The 18,795-nt window shown below is 39.7% G+C and overlaps 1 protein-coding gene across 7 annotated transcripts in view; it reads left to right on the top strand.

Annotated features, from left to right (window-relative positions):
- Positions 1 to 18,795, top strand: part of PLEKHG1 (pleckstrin homology and RhoGEF domain containing G1) — a 129,865-nt gene that overhangs the window by 91,971 nt on the left and 19,099 nt on the right. For all 7 annotated transcript variants that reach the window (XM_039385708.1, XM_039385707.1, XM_027733861.2 and 4 more), the window contains 2 exons: positions 8,409 to 8,509; positions 13,365 to 13,434. In XM_039385708.1, the coding sequence (XP_039241642.1) occupies positions 8,409 to 8,509; positions 13,365 to 13,434 (171 nt within the window). The remainder of the gene's footprint in view (positions 1 to 8,408; positions 8,510 to 13,364; positions 13,435 to 18,795) is intronic.

Genomic DNA, 18,795 nt, shown 5'->3' with positions numbered 1-18,795 from the left:
TCACATAACTCCTTAATGAAATGTCAGTAAACTACTGATAGCATTTGTTATCCCATGATCTCCACCTCTGCTCTTAACTTGCTTCTTACCATGCCTCTGAGCAGCAATTTTGAGTGCCAGCTTCTGGAAAAATTAATGTATGTGTGATTTAGCAGTGGATGCTGGCTGATACCTGAAGATAAATATGGGACATGGTTTTAATCAGTGGGTTACAACTTCAATAATTTAGTGTGCTGAAATGTCTAAATGGGGTTTCATGTGAGTTTCCATTCCCAGTGATTTACCCATATCATCTTTATAGATGATAGATTATTTAGGAGACTTCTCTATGTACAATCCAGCTTGAGTGTTTTTATTGCACCTTTTTCAAATTACAGTTTGATATAATTGACAGCCTGCCTTCCAAGGTGTCTTTTTAAGATGGGAGATTTTAGCATGAAATTCCTGCAGTTGAACAAAGGAATATTATTGAACTTTGACTGTGTTTCATTAGAGCAAAAATTCTCACAATAAAGAAAGCAAAAATCCATGAAAGCAGTCCATCCATGCAGGCTGACAGTTCAATGCTGATTTGACTGGTGCCAGATTTTGATCCTCCAGGGAGCTTTGTAGGCACAGCATTCCTGCTAAAATGGCTCATGAGACAGATAACAGAAGAAGAAAGCATACACTGGGCAAAAAGAAAGGACGTAAAATCCTGGACAGGTGGAGTAGGCATTGTAGGACATGTGCCTCCTTCCAACCCAGCCCTAGAAGGGGGCTGTGAGTCAGTGCTGGAAGCTGATATGGGCATCTTCTGTCAGTGGGACAGGGGCAAGAGGATGTGCAGAGCTTGTTTTAAAGGCTCAGGGCCTAAAGCAGTGAGGGGGAACCCACAGCTGCAGAAAGCTATTCTGCTATCTCCCAGCTCTGCATACTGGCGAGGCAGTTGTCCTTGCCCAGGATGGATTCGGTGCAACAGCGTTGAGGGACCTCTCACTGTTTTCCAGGGCAAATTCTTTAGTTCATTTCCTGAGACTAGCTGTGCTCTTACAACTAGAAGTCCTGTGACAAGATCTCCTGACTGTTATGTTTTTGACACTGATGTGCCCTAGAAATTTCCAACTTTGTATATAGCTGTGCCTGTGCTCGTGTCTACGTGGACACAACTGTTCAAAGGCAGCCTAAACCAAAGAAAGCATGTGTTTTCAAGGTGCAAGACATAGTGTTAGGACTCAGGAATTCCTCACTGCTAATTCTGGCTGACACGTAACTCCTCCTCCTGTGGCTTTCCATGCATGTGGATGAAGCCAGAGGGACCTACTAGGGGTCACTGCTTCCAGGCCTTGATAGCTATGAATGGGACAGTGTTTTAACATCTATAATATAGGTGAGGAAGTCACACTGATTATCAAAAATCTATCACTCAAGAATAGCTACATGGAAAAAATATTTTTTTCCTCTCGTTCTCTAGGTAAAATTTAAATTAATGCTGTTAACTTTAACTTATTTGCAGACCCCTAACTGTGGGGATGTGTAGAGAACTCCGTCATGATCACCTTGCTCTGCAATGTTAAACAGTGGAAAGAGAACTTAAATGTGCTTTTCTATTTTTAGTCTTTCTTCATACCATGTTCTCACGAGTGCTCTCACCATCAATCTTTGCCCTTTCCACATGCAGTCAGTCAGCAGAGTATCGCCTTACTGTATCACACTTTATTGCTGTTATCCGCAGGCTGCGTGTGAGCCAGCTGCACGTGTAGATTGGGCACTTCTGAGGAAGCTGGTTGTAAGCACAGGTGAGCATGGTATGGCTTCCTCCACCATCTGCCTGGGGGGGGAGGGCTGATGCCAGTGAGGTGGCCTCCTGCCAGCTCAGAGACTCTGCTCTTCTGCACGGACAGCAGAGAGCAAAGAAATTGATCACAAACCTCATCTAGTAACAGATTATGTAAAGCATATGGGTTACGTTGGCTGGTCCTATTTGGAGGCTGGCTGGCTATCGGTGCTGGGAGGTGTTCTCCACTCCTCTTCCCTTGGTGGCAGGGTCAGTGCTCTGCAAGCATGTAGGCAGGTACTTTGAAGTCCAGCTGCAAGCCCCGACAGACCCATTTCCCACAAGAGCAGAGCTTTACTACTGCTGACAAGTGGCAGTCTTATGAAAGTATTTAGAGATGCAAAGCAAATGGAAAAGGGGAGTAGGAAGCGCACGGAGCTCAGGAGCTTTCTGCTTATGTTGCTGAAGTGAGCAGAGAAGGCTGTGTGTCCAAGTCTGCATTGTTCTGAGAAAGACTGGCTTTGGCTGTCGATCAGTGGCAGGACCATGCCATGACATACTGTGCATAGCCCTGAGTAGGTGCTGGTCTTTCAGACCTGTCCATGCTTTGGCCTATGTGTGAGGGTTTTCCGGCTTCAGATGTCTTTAAAAGAACCCCACCAAATACCAATCCCCAATCCTCCCACCCCTCCATTTTCCAATAAAAGTAGAAAATAGAAATATATACTTGGAGAAATTTTCTTGGTTTTCATATAGAGAATCTGTATAGTGAACAGTGCAAGCATTTTTTGAGTTTTGATTTCCAGGCATCATTAATGTACAACATCTTTGACAGAAATAAAGTATGGTTCTGATTTTTATGATGCTCAAATTGTGCATCTACAGTTAAAAATATGTGTATTAATTAACTGTAAGAATTTAGTTGCATTAGCCTACTGTATGTTAATGTGTGTTGCTTGCAGCCTGGGTTAGTGGTTGTGGTACTCATGTGGGAACTGGAGATAATTGCTGCTAGGTAGCAAATTATCACCGTTATAGCAAAGGGTGTTTGTAAAGTTCCTCCCCTCTCTGTTCAGTCAGTACAGGTAGGACACTAAAGTAGAGCTGCCACTTCTGCTTCTCCTACAGAGGAGTTTCAGAAGTGGAAGGTTAAGGGCCCGTGGATTTCTGCCTACCACATGGAAGTGTGCCAGGCTGTCTCTGCATGACTGAAAATGACGAGGGCTTTGACTGGAAATGGGAGGTGGGAAATTGTTTCGAGAGCAATTGGGAAAGCATATTCACTCTCATAAGGGAAGGATGATTGCAGTCAAAATGAGGCTGCTATACACATGTGGCCAGTTTTAACTGATTACAGAGACAGAAGAGGAAAAATATGGAAAACAGAAGAGGGGGAGAGGAAAAAAGTCAGAAATCTGTTAAGATTGGCTGCATGAAATGTTTTGCTACAGGTGTCTCCAGATAAACTACTGTTCAGATTACAGGAAACCTGAACTAAAATAGTGAGCTTGTCTCCTTCCGTCACAGAAGGTGATGACAACAATGATAATTATGTGTTTTATGGAGAAATCCTGACAATAGGTTTTGATATGGGAAGAAGATGGATTTGATTGAGGTTTCAGTCAGTCCTTGGACTCATATAGCCAAAGGAACCAGAGAAAAAAAGCAAAGTATGTTTAATTTACATATGTGCATTCACTTTGCAGGGCACAGCTGTATTTTAAATAATTGGAAATAGCTGCAATGAACTGCTCTGACCGAACTTCAGCATTCTTGGCCACCTCTTGTGTGTATTGCATGCTATTTTTTGACCCACAAGACATTCAGAGTATGTTGCTGTGCAGGTTGAATAAATTAATAGATAAAGTCAGTAATGAGAAAAAAATGAATAGAAAAAAGAATCAGACAAAAGGTGAATTGATACATTTTATAGTTACCTATGTAATTAGCAGAATAAGCACTGGGGAACATGTTGTAGTGGCTATTCTGTTGTACATCTGTTGCCCAACTTTCTCTTTTTTTATAAGTGTGTAGCTAGTTTGGGCAGCATGTCTCTAGATAGCATGCTACCAATGGGATCCACTTCTGGCCTGCAGCCTTTTCCTCCAGGTGGTGTGGAAGTAGTGCTTAGGTGACCAAAACTGATGAGCTGTTTCAGTGGTTCCTCTTCTGCACAGCCATCTGATTTTGGCCAAACCCATCTTTGTTGGGTAGAGGGGAATTGGGCAAAAATATGCCCATGCATATGGTATAGCATCTAGGAGTAAAATTGCTTTACTAATAGCACAGATCTAGGGACTCTCAGAAAACTGAGGTCTGGGTGATGTCATGGCAGTGCCTGGCTTAGGTCCTGATTGTTTTAATATTACATATTCCTCCTCAGGCTGCAACACTACTAGAAGCCACTGAAGTTTTGATAAGTCAGAGACTAAGGCTTCAGCTCTTAAGCCAGCGTGTTGCTGAAATCAGAGACATACAGCAGCTTTACTTTCTCCTGCAGCCTGTGTTTAGGCACTGGAAAACAAAGTTTCCTGATGGGTAGAATTTTTTTTCTTCTTCTTTTTTCATATTGATATTTAATCAAATTTTCAGTGTCTTGTGTGCCTGCCTCTTGGTAAACACGCAACAACACTGTTCTTTCAACAATTTTGCTTGTCTTTGGTGGTATTCTTATATGCACAGTCCTGCCCTATAAAGGGATTACTAAGGACTTCTATAATGTATATGTTTCTTTTAGAGCAGGATAAAAATTGATTCTTGTTTAATGAGGCAATGTGGCTTTTACCCATTTTTAGCATTATCATATTAATATTACCATTAACATTACCCATTTTAATGTGTAATTTTAACATTACCACATTAATAGCTGACCTATAATACGGGCTGAACAACAATAGATAATGTTTTTAAAGCTGTTTGTTTGTTTTTAAAGGAAAGCTTGGTGGCTAAATGAAAAAGTCCCACTAATTTGCATTTAGTTTCTAAAGTTTGGTCATGGAAAATTAATTAGCATGTGAAAATATTGTTCCTCACTTTGTCCTTTTCTTGACAGTTTTCTGTCATTTCCAATTCATATATATGGTTTTTTTAGCCTCTGAGGTTAGTGTTTTCATTATTTTATTCCTCTAGAGATCTTTCTTGTGTGATTATGAGGAGGAGATGGTAGTCAGGACATTCCTTCTGATGGATTTGGCATGATGAAAGGCAAATGGGGAGAATGTCAAACCCAGCAAGGAAGGCAGGGCAGTCTGGCAAGACTCTTTGGGTCTTTGGAGAGTTTCAGGAAATGGGAGGGGAAAATTGTGCAATACCATTAAAGCAGACCTTGGTCCATAAATCAATCTAAGGAGACTGACATTTGTGAGTGGGTTTTTTCTCATATAAAGTAAGCTAAATGTTTTTGCCATAACTGCAGAGAAGCAATAAAAGGCCAGGGAAGGCAAAGGTTATAAACAAAGCATACTGTGCCGACAGAGGGTTCACAGATGATGACAAGAAGCAAATAAAGTGAATAAGGCCGGTACTCTGTTCTGATAAATTTCATTGATTTCCGCACAGCGTCATTATGGTTGCAGCCTGCCCTGTTATATTGTAGCTCCAAACCTTTCATTATGGCTTCATATGATAACAGCTGTTGAAACGCAGCAGGAGGTTGCGGTGACTACCATGGGGGTAAAGTACCATTTGCTAAGAAAATAATTAGGAAAAACCCCACGTCTGGATAGCTTTTATCTGCCTGTGGTGGTGTCCTTGCAGAGGAACATTGTATGCCAATACTGCATTTGTTTCCTGGATGAGTTCATGAAGCCTTCATAAGAGCAGAGGTGCTCTATAAAGCAGTATAATCAGACAGATCCCACTTGCTGAGTCAGTGCAAATGGTTTGCTGCTGTGCTTTGCCTGGACTTCACGAGACCGCTGTGTGAAGACTGTCCAATGTCCCTCTTTTTCACATAAACACAGGTACCTGAAGCTTTTTGCTGCTGTGACTACCCTACTGTCAGTGCCACACTAAGCAGTTTGTGCCTAGATCAGGTATCTGCTTACACCAGTAACACTAACTTAAACACATCTGTAGCCATATTTAAAAAAAAATAGAAAGGTAAAACAGGAACTCGGTCCCCAAATGCTGTGTGATTTCCTAACAGTATAAGGTGAGGTACAAAGTAGCTCCAAATCCCAAGAGTTTTGGCCAAATCTCCCCTTACCCTAGGGAAGCACAAGTCCATCCATTATTTTCTAGTTTGTTTCTGATCTGATGCTGAATGAGGAAGGAGGCCTGAAACACAGTCTTAAGGAACTTTTAGCAAAAGAGAGCATAGACTGTGGGGGTGTGTATATAAGCTGATACTGGCATATGCTATGGGAGTGCAGGAAAGCTGCCAAAGCACCTGCAGGCTGCTGCTTGGCAGCAACATCAGAAAGGTACCTGGTTCCCTCTTTCTTACTAATAATTGGTAAAAGACCAAGGAGAGTATGCATATGTGGAGAAAAAAATGGGATAAGAGGACAAAAGGAATAAAAACCAGGTCATGTATCTAACACTGCTTACAATACTGAAAATAACTGTGGACTGTTAGTTACTTTGAAGAAACCCAAGCTCCAGCTATGCAGAGATGAATGAATTGGAAAGGAACTCCTCTTTATTCATTAAATGTACTTTAAATGTACTGCATGGAGATACTTATTGAAAGATTTCCATTCCTCTGCAGCCCACCCTGTCATATCAGCTTAGGGTGCTGCAGTGTTCCTGACTCTAAAATATTTTTGGAGGATGGCAAATCCTTCCAATTGGAGGATGGAACTTTTTTTCTCTTTGTGTTTATGTGATGATGATGTGTATTTGTGGGCAGAAAAGGTTATTTATTTAATACCATCACTGGAGTAGCACTGAATCTATCATCTACTTCTGCCTTTGACCTAGTATACTTCTTGCTGCAGTCCCGTCTGCCTCACTATCCTAAACCTTTTGCTCTTCTGCAGCTTTTGAGTATGAATGAAAAGCCATGGACAAGTGCAGGGAGTCTCACGGATGTGGTTCCAATAACTTTCTGCAGAAATATATTTCAAGGACTGGTGTGGGCTGTGGGGCTGCTGTCAGCTAGGAGGGAAGGTAGAGTACAGGTCGGATGCCATCACAGAAGAAATGACATGGCTCTCCAGGAACCTGCCTGCTTGCCTGCCCACTGCCACTTGTTGCTCTTTTTAAAGACACTACAGTTGCCTTACTTGCTTTCCCTGGGAGGAAAATACTGCGTTAGGGGTGTGATAAGGGATACCTTTAACTGGAGGTTGTGAAAGAGTGTGAGTTATTGAGCACTGGAATAGGGGGAGGGGACAGGAAATTCTTCTGGTACCTAAACCTGAATCTTGGTTACACCTGTGACTCTACTGACACTATTTCAGTTGGAAAGAAGGATATGGGCATGGAGACTCAAGTGCTGTAGTTCTTAACCTTCCTTATGAGGGCATCTAAATTCCAAAAGTCAGGTCCATCCAAACCCTTTGTCTTCACAAAATTTATGTAGAGAATAAATCTTGGCCAGTGTATGTGTTCTGTAATACCTTTTTCTTCGTGACTCTGGAACACAGTTATATCTTAGAAGTTTTCATGGTCCCATTGATGTTTTGCAAAGTTTCTTTCTTGCAGCACCATGGAATGCTGTGTTGCTCTTGGGTAGTTGCCACACCACATTGTCTAGCCCTAGGCTAAGGGATTTTATTTATTTTTATTTCACATTGTTTCAACTGTTTTCACTTTTATTTTATTTCCATGCTCCAGCAGAATTTCTTCATGAATGTGGCAGCACATCAGGTTTCTTGGCTTATGAGTTGTAGTTAGTTAAATAGCCTGCTGGATTTGTTTGCCCTTATCTGAGAATTTTCATACTGTAGCAGCAACAGATTGAAAGGTGACATTGAACTCTTACCAAAGTGAGGGAAGAGATTGGAAAGTTGCCAGAACACTGCTGATCTGAGCTTTCTCTAGATGTCATGTTCATGTTCAATTAAAGTCCCCAGATGAGACACTATCACTCTTAAATGCAAAAAGAAATCTTTGCTAGAGTATATAGCAATGTAATTTGGAATGTAACTCTATGCATGGTAAATTGCATGAACATATATACACTGAGATCTGTCCTCTACACACTCTGCGTTGTTCGGTAACTATGATTTTTAAAAAAAAAAACATTTTTTTTAGTGGTTGCTTTTCTGAGCCTCTGTTGCTTATATGGTTTCTGGTCTTCATTATATAGGTTTTCTGTTACTAAGACTGCGTTCAATTACATTCTTCATCTCTTACTTTTACATTTTTTTGTGTTTAAGCCAGTCAAATAATCAACTAAACTGTCACTATGAATGAAATCGGAAAACATTTGTTTATCAGTAGCAAGAGAAACATTGGCTGTCACATCTAAGAGGTATAACTTAGCTTTCAGTCTTTTGTTATTTTCTTGGTTTCAGTGAACAGATAAGTACTGTTACTGTTCATAATAGAGTGACTGTTCACAGAGGGGCTACTGAAGGCTTTATTGTAATAATAAGGTGAAACTGATATGAAGAGAGTCATCTTGTGCAATAAAACATAGCTCTGCTTACTGATCTAGAAAAGGAGGAAATGTCTGAAGACCTCTCTCTCATATCTCTTGTAGGATTACCTCGACTGTATCACTGACCAGACCAAGCTGTCCCTGGGGACAGAAGAGCGATCAGCCCTGTTTGGAAACATACAGGATATCTACCATTTCAACAGGTAAATTCATATTTAACTAAATGAAAACAATTCAATAGCCTATATTAATGGGAGGGGGAAAACCAACCAAAGGTGCTTTTATGACTCTAATATGGCCAAGATATATAAATTGAGAAATTATCTACTTTTGATTCTAAGCAAAGTTGGGTTGCTGAGATCAGATTTTTTTAGCTGTTTATTGGATGAATCAAGTGTGGTCTCCATTTTTGTTTTTATGCTGGGTATTTTTATGAATGCAGGCTTAACCTGGTCTGTGCCTTAACTGAGCTTAATGCAAGACCACTGTGAATGAAACTCTTGCCTTGATAAAGAGATATTTTATTCCTACTATATAGGGTCCTTCTGTGTACCTATGTACATCACCCAGATCTGGGATTTGTAGTGTTTTATACTACTAGGGACTCCCTGAATTAATTCCCAAAACTGTGTTGAACTGTGAACTGTGTTGTTCGTTTATTGAAGTCTTCTATTCAGTATCTTTCCAGCCTTCTCTAAAACTCTGCAGATGGGATTCTGGTGTATATTGGGGACCTGGAGTAAAATTTCTTGCTTGTATAGCTAGTGCCACATTGTGTAGGACCTCAGTATCTGCAGTTTTAGGAGCATGCTACTGCTACTTTTGTCTGAATTCTCTGTTACTATAAAAATAATTAACTTATTCAACATTTAAGGAAAATCTGAATATTTTACCAATGCAAGAAATATATTGACATAAAGTTCTCACATCTTTTATATCCCAATATTCCTGTAAAAACTCTTTTAGCTTTACTATAGTTGACAAAACATCTCCCAAAATACTGTTTTTTTTGAAGAATAACAGACAATTTAATTGAATCAAAAGAGGATTCTGAAGTGGAGTGCTTGTGTCAAAGAGCATCTTCAGTGTTTTTCCATCATCATGGGAAGTTACTTTAAAGTGATTTAACTGCTGGAATCTCTGTTCAGTGTCAAAGGAAAGAGTAAGAATGGATCTATTCAGAATTTATGGACAAAGATGAAACCAAAAATCTTTTCCTGAAACTTAAAATAGCTACTGCAGAGGAATGGAAATATGCTTAACTAGAAAGCCGCTGTGTCTTGCTTCAGCTGCAACAACTGACTTGACCAAATGTCTAACAGCTGGAAAATACATGGTGGGAGCCTGCTAAAACAGACCATGAGCCTGTTTTAGAGCCATGAGACAATGATTGTAAGCTTACAGATTCTCAGGATGGAAAAACAGTTCTGACCGTTACATTTTCTGATCCTTCAAAAGCTAGAAAAATTACAGACTTGGTAGCTAGGACACATTTATGCCAGCATCATTGCAAATATTACCTAATAAAAATACCTCCAAGTATGATCAATCATTACGCAAAATAATTGAGCTGTGGGGAGGGGAAAAGAAAAAGATTTGCAGTGGTTAAAAAGAAAAAAAGAAAAAAAAAAAACAACAAAAAAAGCAGTTTGGGGCAATTTTAGAGATATAGGTATTTTAGAAAGGTTAAAACTCACCTGAAAGTTGTCCAAAGCGTCTAGCAAATTATGAATGTATTTCAGGCCTTCTGATATAAAGTTTTGCATGGAAATTGAGAGTTTTTAGAACTGAACACTCATTGTAGATCAATATAGCTTCAAGGATTAAGTTTACTCCTGTTTGAAATTTGGCATATAGCTTCTGGGTCCTAAATGTACTCAAAAGCCTTTTTATTTATTTTTACTGTCAGAAAGATGTCCACTTGGCAGTTCTACATTAGTAGTTTCAGATGATTTTTGTGAACATGATTTTGTAGTTTTAGAGTTACTTTGTTTTTCTCAGCTTTGAATTTGACCATTAATCAATGATCAAAGGTTTTAATCTTGGGTTTTTACACAGACTTTCAGATCTGAGACATGTCACTTCAATAAATGGGAATTTCTGTCAGCTAAACTACTTAGGATTTTCAGATGTTGTGCTAAATGGCAAAAATGATGGTCAAGATGGTAACTGCTAGTCCCATGACTGTGATCTCTTTTTGGAAAGCTATTTCTTAAAGCAGAATCACTGACTGTATACTGGTCCACTGATCCTACTGTCCCTTGGGAAAAGCTCCCTCAATATTGGTTTATTTATTTGGAAGGGGGAAGTGTTCTCTAAGTCAGCATTTGCTGCCTTTCTTCCCTGGCTTCCCTGCTGAGATTGTTTCCAGTGTCCCTTTAGGATAAATTGTCCATGATACCATGACTCAGTTCTGAAAAGGAAACTGCAGAGAAATATGCTCAAGTTTAGTACTTCTACCAAGACTTAGGAGAGGTCAAGCTGAAACTTCTGCTGCTGACACAGATCATCCTGCATGGTCCTTGGCCATCAGTGACTACTGAAGGACACAAATACAGCGAAGGAGCCATTTTCTGAAACTGCCATACTCAGCAGTTCCTGCACTCTGAGTTTCAGTGGTAAGGTCTGGCTGCTTCTTCTGAGAAGCCTTCATAAAGAATGGAAGCATCCTAAAAGGCATTCTAATTTGACTTATTCATTGGTAAGATAATGAATGCACTGTGTACAGAATTGTCGGTCTCTTTATGCTTACCTCTCCCATCCCAAAAGACTTAGTATTAGCTCTCTATGATGATCATACAGATTCAGATTTTCCCAGCCCATAATAACCCAAGCTATATAACTCAGTTCATGGTCTTAAGTGGCATTGGCACTTTTATCATGCTTCAGTCTGAATTTTGTTAATGATTCAGCTGAGAGAGCATGAAGTTCCTCTAATGGTGCTCCCTTGTGGCCTAGGTGTTTGGCACAACTGAGTTGCAGAGACCAAGAGCTGTGAACAGCATAAAACCTCTGTATATTCAGGTGAAGGGGACTAATGTTTTTTTCTATTGTTTTTTCTGCCTCCTGCCAGGTACTTAAATGTAGTCTATAATAAAAGCCCTGCTTTTTCACATGTCATCTTGGTATTATAGGGATTTATTTAAGTTTTTCAGGATGACTGAGCATGACAGATTTGCTTATTTTACAGTGGCAGACTGCTCTTACCAATCCCATTCTTACCAGCCAGGTGAGACAGCAGAGAGTGCAGTATAGGTAACAAAATCTTTCAAAAAACAGCCTTTATACTATGGGCTTGTGCTGAAGACACAAACCACTAGCCTATTTACTGCATAAACCTGGACTGATTGGATGAATATATAAAATCTTTAAGTGTTCTTTACTGTATCCTGAAGGAGAAATAATGTGGTTTTATAAAGAGACCAGTAGGAATAAGATGACAATCAAAGTGCTCTGTACTCTAAGCCATCAGGAGAACCTCTTCCTGCCAGACAGCAGAAATCGTTCTGAGCCTGTTTGGCATGTTTGATGTTATTTCCAAAACTCATGTGTGGGACACAGTCAGTCAGTATAACTAATGGCTATTGGTCACCATTGCTACAGCTTACTTCTTCTGATGTAAACGAGCTTCATGACTGTGGGGTATCAAGCAAGGATTTTATTTTTATTCCTATTTTGATGGATGGAGAAATTGAGGTGTGGAGGTGAAATTGTTGCTGTACAAAGTGACTTAGTTACCACTGAATCTGAGGTTTCTGCCTTTGTTCTTTTTGACTGCTTTCTGATTTCTCCCTTTCCTTTCTCCAGTAATTAGAGAAGCAAAGAAGAAGGCAGGAAACTCTTCAGGTTTACTCCTTTTTGTACATACAGACAGAAATTGTGTCTGCTTACAGGGGAATAGGGTAGTTCCCTAGATACAGGCTTAGGAGCTCTTAGGCAAAACTTGCTCAGGGAACCAGCTGTGAATTCAGAGAAAAGTAGCCCTAAATGGAAAATCATCTGTGGGAGTTGGGGGGGAGAAGGAGGAGAAGAAAATTTTATTAGAGCACAATTTAGCAGAAAACTCAGTTTCTTCTCTCATTTTTCTGAGCTCATCTCAGTAAGACTGAAGACTGTTCAGATCAAGGAGATACCCTTGAGGTTTTCTTCTCCTACTTGAACTCTTTCTTTCACTGAATTTGCTTTTGAGAACTGAGTTTCATACAACGGCGAACAGGCTTCCTTATTGCTTTGCTCTTGTTACAATGAATTAATTTCCTTTTTGATATGTGAAAATTATAAAAGTCTCTCAGTGAGGTGTTGTTTTCATGCACGTAGAATGTATATATTCCCTTCCAGAAAACTTTTTCCAGGCTAACCATTTTTCTTCAGCAAAGAGACAAACTATAGGTCGACAAATTTTCTTCATTGAGCTTCTTAACATTCTTCTTCTATGTGTAATACATCCGTGGTTCTCACCAGTATTTTTCAGAGCAGCTCCTCATCTCCCTGAGTCAAGTAAAGCTCCTAGAACATACAAAGTCTTCATAAGATAGTGCATGTGCTTCAGTAGCTTTTAAATTTTCTTAGTTTTAAATTGTGTTACTTAATATACAAGCTACACAACTGTTTGACCACACCATTATGAGTATTATAGAAGAGCTGTCATAGAATCATAGAATAATTTGGGTTGGAAGGGTCATCTAGTCCAGCCTCCCTGCCATGAGCAGGGACATCTTCAACTAGATCAGGTTGCTCAGAGGCCCATCCAACCTGGCCTTGAATGTTTCTAGGGATGGGGCATCTACCTGAAGGAAGGGGCTCAGCTTTGCTTAGCAGATCACCAATCCGTGGTCATTGTGATGACTTGAATTTTTAAGTACGTGGAAATACCATTTCCCTATAGTTCTCCTCTGCCTACAAATAAAAAACCCAGTGGCTGGGGAGTCCTTTTTTAGGACTCCCTGTGTCATTAGGTACTGCCATGAATGGTGAAGCACTGTCTGGTTCCAAATAAACCGGTGTGTTCATTTCAAGGTGTGCCATAAATGTCCTACCTTTTCCTGTTCTTTGTTTTAGTGAACTTCTGCAAGATTTGGAAAACTGTGAAAATGATCCTGTGGCTATAGCAGAGTGTTTTGTTTCCAAGGTAAGTCCACAGCATGGCACCAGTTTTAGAATGATATGGATGGAGGAAATAGGTTTAATTTATTAGCTTTTGAGACCTAATTCTGATAGATTATGTGACATCAATCAAGAAAAACCAGCAAATCTATGGAAAGGGAAGGAATTTCTCTTAGTAATTGATAAGGATATGACTCTGATTTGCATTTCTAAAAAAAATCAAGAAAAAGGTTTCATTTGAACTGGTGTATCTTAAAAACAACTAGAGAATAAAACTTGCTTGCATTTTTAGAAAAGGCAATAATATTAACATATTTGTGGCCATATTGTTTTCTGAATCCCACAGCTATACCTTTAATTTTCTTTTTAAATGAAGTGGCCCAAAGTCTAGCCTTAAGATTCAAATCTCTCTGAAATGCTTTGAATTTTCTGAACATGGATCTGACATCTTTATTTTGTTGGGTAGTACTGAAGCAAAAAAAAATATGGAGAAGGAGAAGTTGTTGGGTGCAGGAGAATCAGAGTGGGTGACTTTCATTGTAGGAAACCCAGAGAGCCAGTCAGGGAGAAGAGGAATGGCTATAATAGGTAGGGCAAAAAGAGATTAAATAATTTGGGTTATAGATGATTCTAGTTCACTGCAGACTTCAACAGAGAATCTACGTAGGCCTTGAATCTGTAGAGCCCAAATGTGTTAAGAAATAATGCCATGTCCATGGTATTTCTAGAGGAAGAGGAGTGGAAGAGAGGTCATGTAGTTGTTTAAATTTGGATAACCCTATAGATGTTTGCCTTTTTGTATTTAAAAACAAAACCAAAACACCAAAACACACACACACACACAAAACCAACAAACAAAACCCACACAAAAAAAACCCGAAGAAACCAGAAAATAAGACCCTGTCATGTTTTATACTTTGTCCTGAGCTCAGTATTGCCAGCATCAAGCATTCAGTGTAATAGGTCTAACACATGGTTTTAGGATTAACTAAACACCCTCTCATGGTGGCCTAGTAATTTGTTTGGCACTGTTGTGACACAAGGGATTTTATCGTAACAGGGAATGATGATACCAGCTTAGTGCTGCTGTTTCACCAGATCACTTGCTTCAGCTGAGTTTGAGAAAGCTGTTATTTATCTAGTAATTGATCTTCTGTAAGCATTGAGAGACCTTAATGTTGGCACCACTACCACAAAAGCAGAATGTATTTTTGCCCTATTGCAGCGGGGTTTATGGCATGTTGTTATTACTACAGATAGCCTGGACTGAATTGAAGGAGAGAGAAAATGGGATAGTGCAAAGTCCTGCTTCTGGAACAGAATAATCTGATGTGCACACTGGGTCTGCCTGACTAGGAAACAGCTTAGCAAAAAAGATCTGGGATCCTGGTGGGCAAGAAGCTGTGTGTAAGTCAGCAGAGTGCCTGTGCAGTGAAGGCCAACTGGGAGGCCTTCAGGATACTTACAGATAAAATGGTTTGGAGCTGGTAGATCTTTCTGCTGTATTGCTTGCTTATAGCTGGGACCGCTGGGACTACTCCTGCTTGGATATGAAACGGAGTTGGTGCAAGTGATAATAGTAAGTCCAGGAAAAAGTTGTGTTCTCATTCAAATTGGCCAACTGAAAGGGCTTGTCTGGTAGACTTTCTGGCCATTAGTTCTAAAATCCATCTGCATATCATTGCTTGTGCTTTTTGTTCCCTTGTCAAATGCTTTTAGCATTTGTATTATTGGCAGGCAACTGCCTGATGGCTCAGAAATTGCTAGAGATTGCAGTCCTAACAGGCATTTTTTAGCTTCATCCAGACAAGTGCAAACACTTAAAAGCAAAATCAAACAATACCAAAATACCCCACAGTTCTGATTTTGGCCATGAAGATGTCATTACAGCAACTGCTGACTGTCTTAACAGACTCCAGTTGTTCATTCTTGGTTGCTTGTGTCTTCCCGGCACTGAGTAGTGGAAATAAAACTGCCTTTTTTGGCAGCATGCAGTCCTTCAAGTCTTACGGGACTTTGGCCGTTTATTGTTTGATTGCTTCAAGTGTGTTAGATCTTCGCTGTGAATTAAGAAGCATGGGAATATCATGATGCTGAAGTCATAGCTCACAGCCTTAGCTAATGGATGTAGCTCTGCTGGAGATTCTTGAATGCTTCCAGTGGAACTGTGTGTAGGTTATACGAGCTGTGGATCTAGAGCCATTTTTTCACCCTACTGGTTCAGCTGTGAATACTGTAGTTTTTGGGAATTTTAATGTATAATCAGGTTTTCTCTGTAGGTACTATGTTTACTTTTTGCACTCTATGAAGCTCAGTAACTGCATAAAATAAAAGTAATTTCTTTCTTAGAATTCACATGAAATGACGCAAAGTTGGTTTGCATGTATAACAGAACAGTCCTCCCTCTTTGTCTAGAAGACCTGTGTTAACTCCAGTATGTGAAAGGTCTTGGAGACATTTTATTGGTAACCATAATTGGAGGCTGATAAAAGGGTTCTAGTGCAAGCTTAGCCATAGCTTAGTTATTCACACAGAAGACTGTTCATAAATTTTTTTACCAGTTCAATCTTTCATTTTCCTAGTAACGATGCCAATGTTCATTAGAAAATTGACTTCAGTATTCTACATGTTTACATGTAAGTGAGTTAAAAAGGAGAGCTGAATTCTGGCATGTTGCTTTTCTCACTCAGCACCCCAGAAATTCAGAACATATGTTTTCTGACAGACACACTAACCAGCTTAACCAAGGAGAAAGAGAGAATTACTCTAATCTAGCATCTCAGTGAAGAGGACATCCAGGCAATTGACTTCAGTTTGCACACTGACTCCACTCCTTTTCTCAGTCTCCATTTCCTTCTAAAGTGCCTTTTATGGCTATAAAAAAGCACAGTGCACCAAGAGTTGAGGGAAGATCGGAAATGTATGTGGAGGAGATGCACTGTGAATTGATTCCACGTTGGGGACCAGCTAAGTATATATAGCTGGGATATGCTCATGCTTGGCTTTGCCTTGAGAATGACTTGCAGTCAGTGTAGATGAGCTCTCGATTTGTCTTCGTTTTTTTGCAGCCTCTACCACAACAGTTTTTGAGGACAGTTGATGCGAACAAAACGATAGTTTAAAGATGTCCAAAGAATTAAGGATGAGCATAGCTGGTGTTTTCCTTACATACTGAAAGTATTCAGAAAAATATTGAATCCATCTTAGTTCCGGCTTTTCTTTTGCTTCTGAACATAGTTCACAGCACTAGCTTTAGCCTGCATGGCTTGTGCCCTGATATGCTCCCAGTGACATGGTGCTCTCTGAGGAATCTGTTGTGAAGTAGAGCAGACCAGCTGGGTGTGGGAACTGAAAGTCCCTTTGACCATGCAGAGGTGCCAGGTACCCAGGCAGGCACTGGGAGAACAGCCATCCTGAGTAGTGTGGTTTTGTTGGGTCAAGGAAGACCCTCTCTTGGAAGTGGCTCTCTTGGCCACTTTCCCAATGAGTTCACACAAATCCAGCCAATGCCTAGGCAAGGTGAATTATGTTGATTCACAAGAGATCTGCAAGTATGAGTGCATATGAACAATCTTATCCTGGAGGCAGAATACATGTGCTTGAATTTCTCCTAGTATTATGCTCGCATTGCTCAGTAAAAGTAAATGCTCTCTGATGGTTTTGTGTGATGAAATGAACTGTGGTGCACTGAAGTGAGTGCACATGTAAGTGCAGTAAGGGCATGAGAAACTACCTTTTTTTTTTTAATAAAAATTTGTTCCATTTCATACCTATACTAAAATTCTTTTAAAACCAAAAAAAAAAATCCCATTAAAAGTAATTTTGACCTTGTGTAAAAAAAAAAAACAACAAAAAAAACAAAAAAAACCAAACCAAAGAGGGACAGTGTGAAAAGGCTCACAGGGATTTCAGACACGCTTTTGATTTTGAGGGGAATGTGCACGCAGTACACTCTATAACCCTGAAGCATTTGGCCTTTTTTATTTTACAGATAGTGCTTTCATTTGTTAAAATTTCACAGCAGATATTCTTTTCCTTTCTGTTTGAAAAGCAGAATAATGACTATGAGTGACTATGAGTAGAATATATATATATAAAAATAAATTGGCTGAAAATGTTCTGTACTCTGCTTATGAAGTAGTTCTATAAATTGCATTATTCTGTTATCATAGCCATGGGAATATATTATAATTTATACGAAAAGCCCCCAAACATAAACCTTGAATTAATATATGCATATATAAAATAAATCACAGTTTTTTGCCATACTGAACTTCATCCTAATGTTCTCTCTTAAGCACCCTGACTTATTATGTGTGCTAACTAGTTCGGTAGTGATTGCCATAGAAAATTACACAGTGTAATGTCTGCAGCGCTCTGAGGTTTGTTAATTTTTCATTTTGAGCGGAGATGGTTTGGAGCTGTGACTGTGGTTCCAAACATGGACATGAACAGGCTGTGACACAGGCTCACTGTCTCTGGGTGTGGACATGGGGCATAAGTGCACTGCCATAAAAATTAGCTGCAACAACAAAATTAGTTCAAGTGTGAAAAACCAAGCTAAATTATTTAATTGTATTTGTATCAAGAATACATTTTGTTGGTTTCTAAGAGAAGAGCAGTTTAATAAGCTTACAGCCCACCAGTGAGTAAATGGGAATCACAGTCCTCTGGGGAAACATTTACTAGAAATTTGCTTGAGTTATTTTTTTCAGAACATTTATTACTGAAATCCACTAAGACATATTGAAATGGATTGCAATGACTTGTACTCATGCAGAGTAACATCGTATTTATACAAGGTCCTTATGGATCACTGCTCAGTGGAGAAATGAATGGCATAACTTGCTTTACCCCTGTGAGAGGGGTACAGGACTAGTGCTGTTGGAATTGGGGAAGGGCACTGGCTCTTTCTGATGAATGGCCAAAGGAAAAACAACCAAACCCAAACAGTGAGAAACAAAAGCCACAGCCTGCATCAGCCCTCTCCCCAGACGGTGGTGCTCTTCAGAGCACCGCTGCCTTCTGTGAAGGCAGATGTTTGGTCTTGCCATTCACCAGCAATGACCTCTGGTAGACAGCCCCTCCTGGAGCACAACTATTGTGCTGCAGAATGCCAGAGCCCATTCTGAAGATGTTTTGTGTGGAAACTGGCGTCTTATTTACTACTGAAGGATTTCATTTTATCAGTCTAGGGCTTAGGAAAGAAAAAATTATTGATTTTGGGGACATTTTGCCATTCTACAGTGCTTTCTTAGTCTTTAGAACTCCAGCAAGCAGCAGAAATTGTGTATTATTTGGGATAGAAGTTGACAGTCAGATGTGGATTTAGAGCACATGGGAGTGTTTCTGGAAACCTGTTCTTGCATAGAATTAAATGATGATT

Source organism: Pipra filicauda, unplaced genomic scaffold (genome assembly GCF_003945595.2).
Source record: "Pipra filicauda isolate LSUMZ 115617 unplaced genomic scaffold, ASM394559v2 scaffold42_size3861933_pilon, whole genome shotgun sequence".
In the NCBI taxonomy this organism is placed as follows: domain Eukaryota; kingdom Metazoa; phylum Chordata; class Aves; order Passeriformes; family Pipridae; genus Pipra; species Pipra filicauda.
This window is presented reverse-complemented; position numbering and strand designations above follow the sequence as displayed.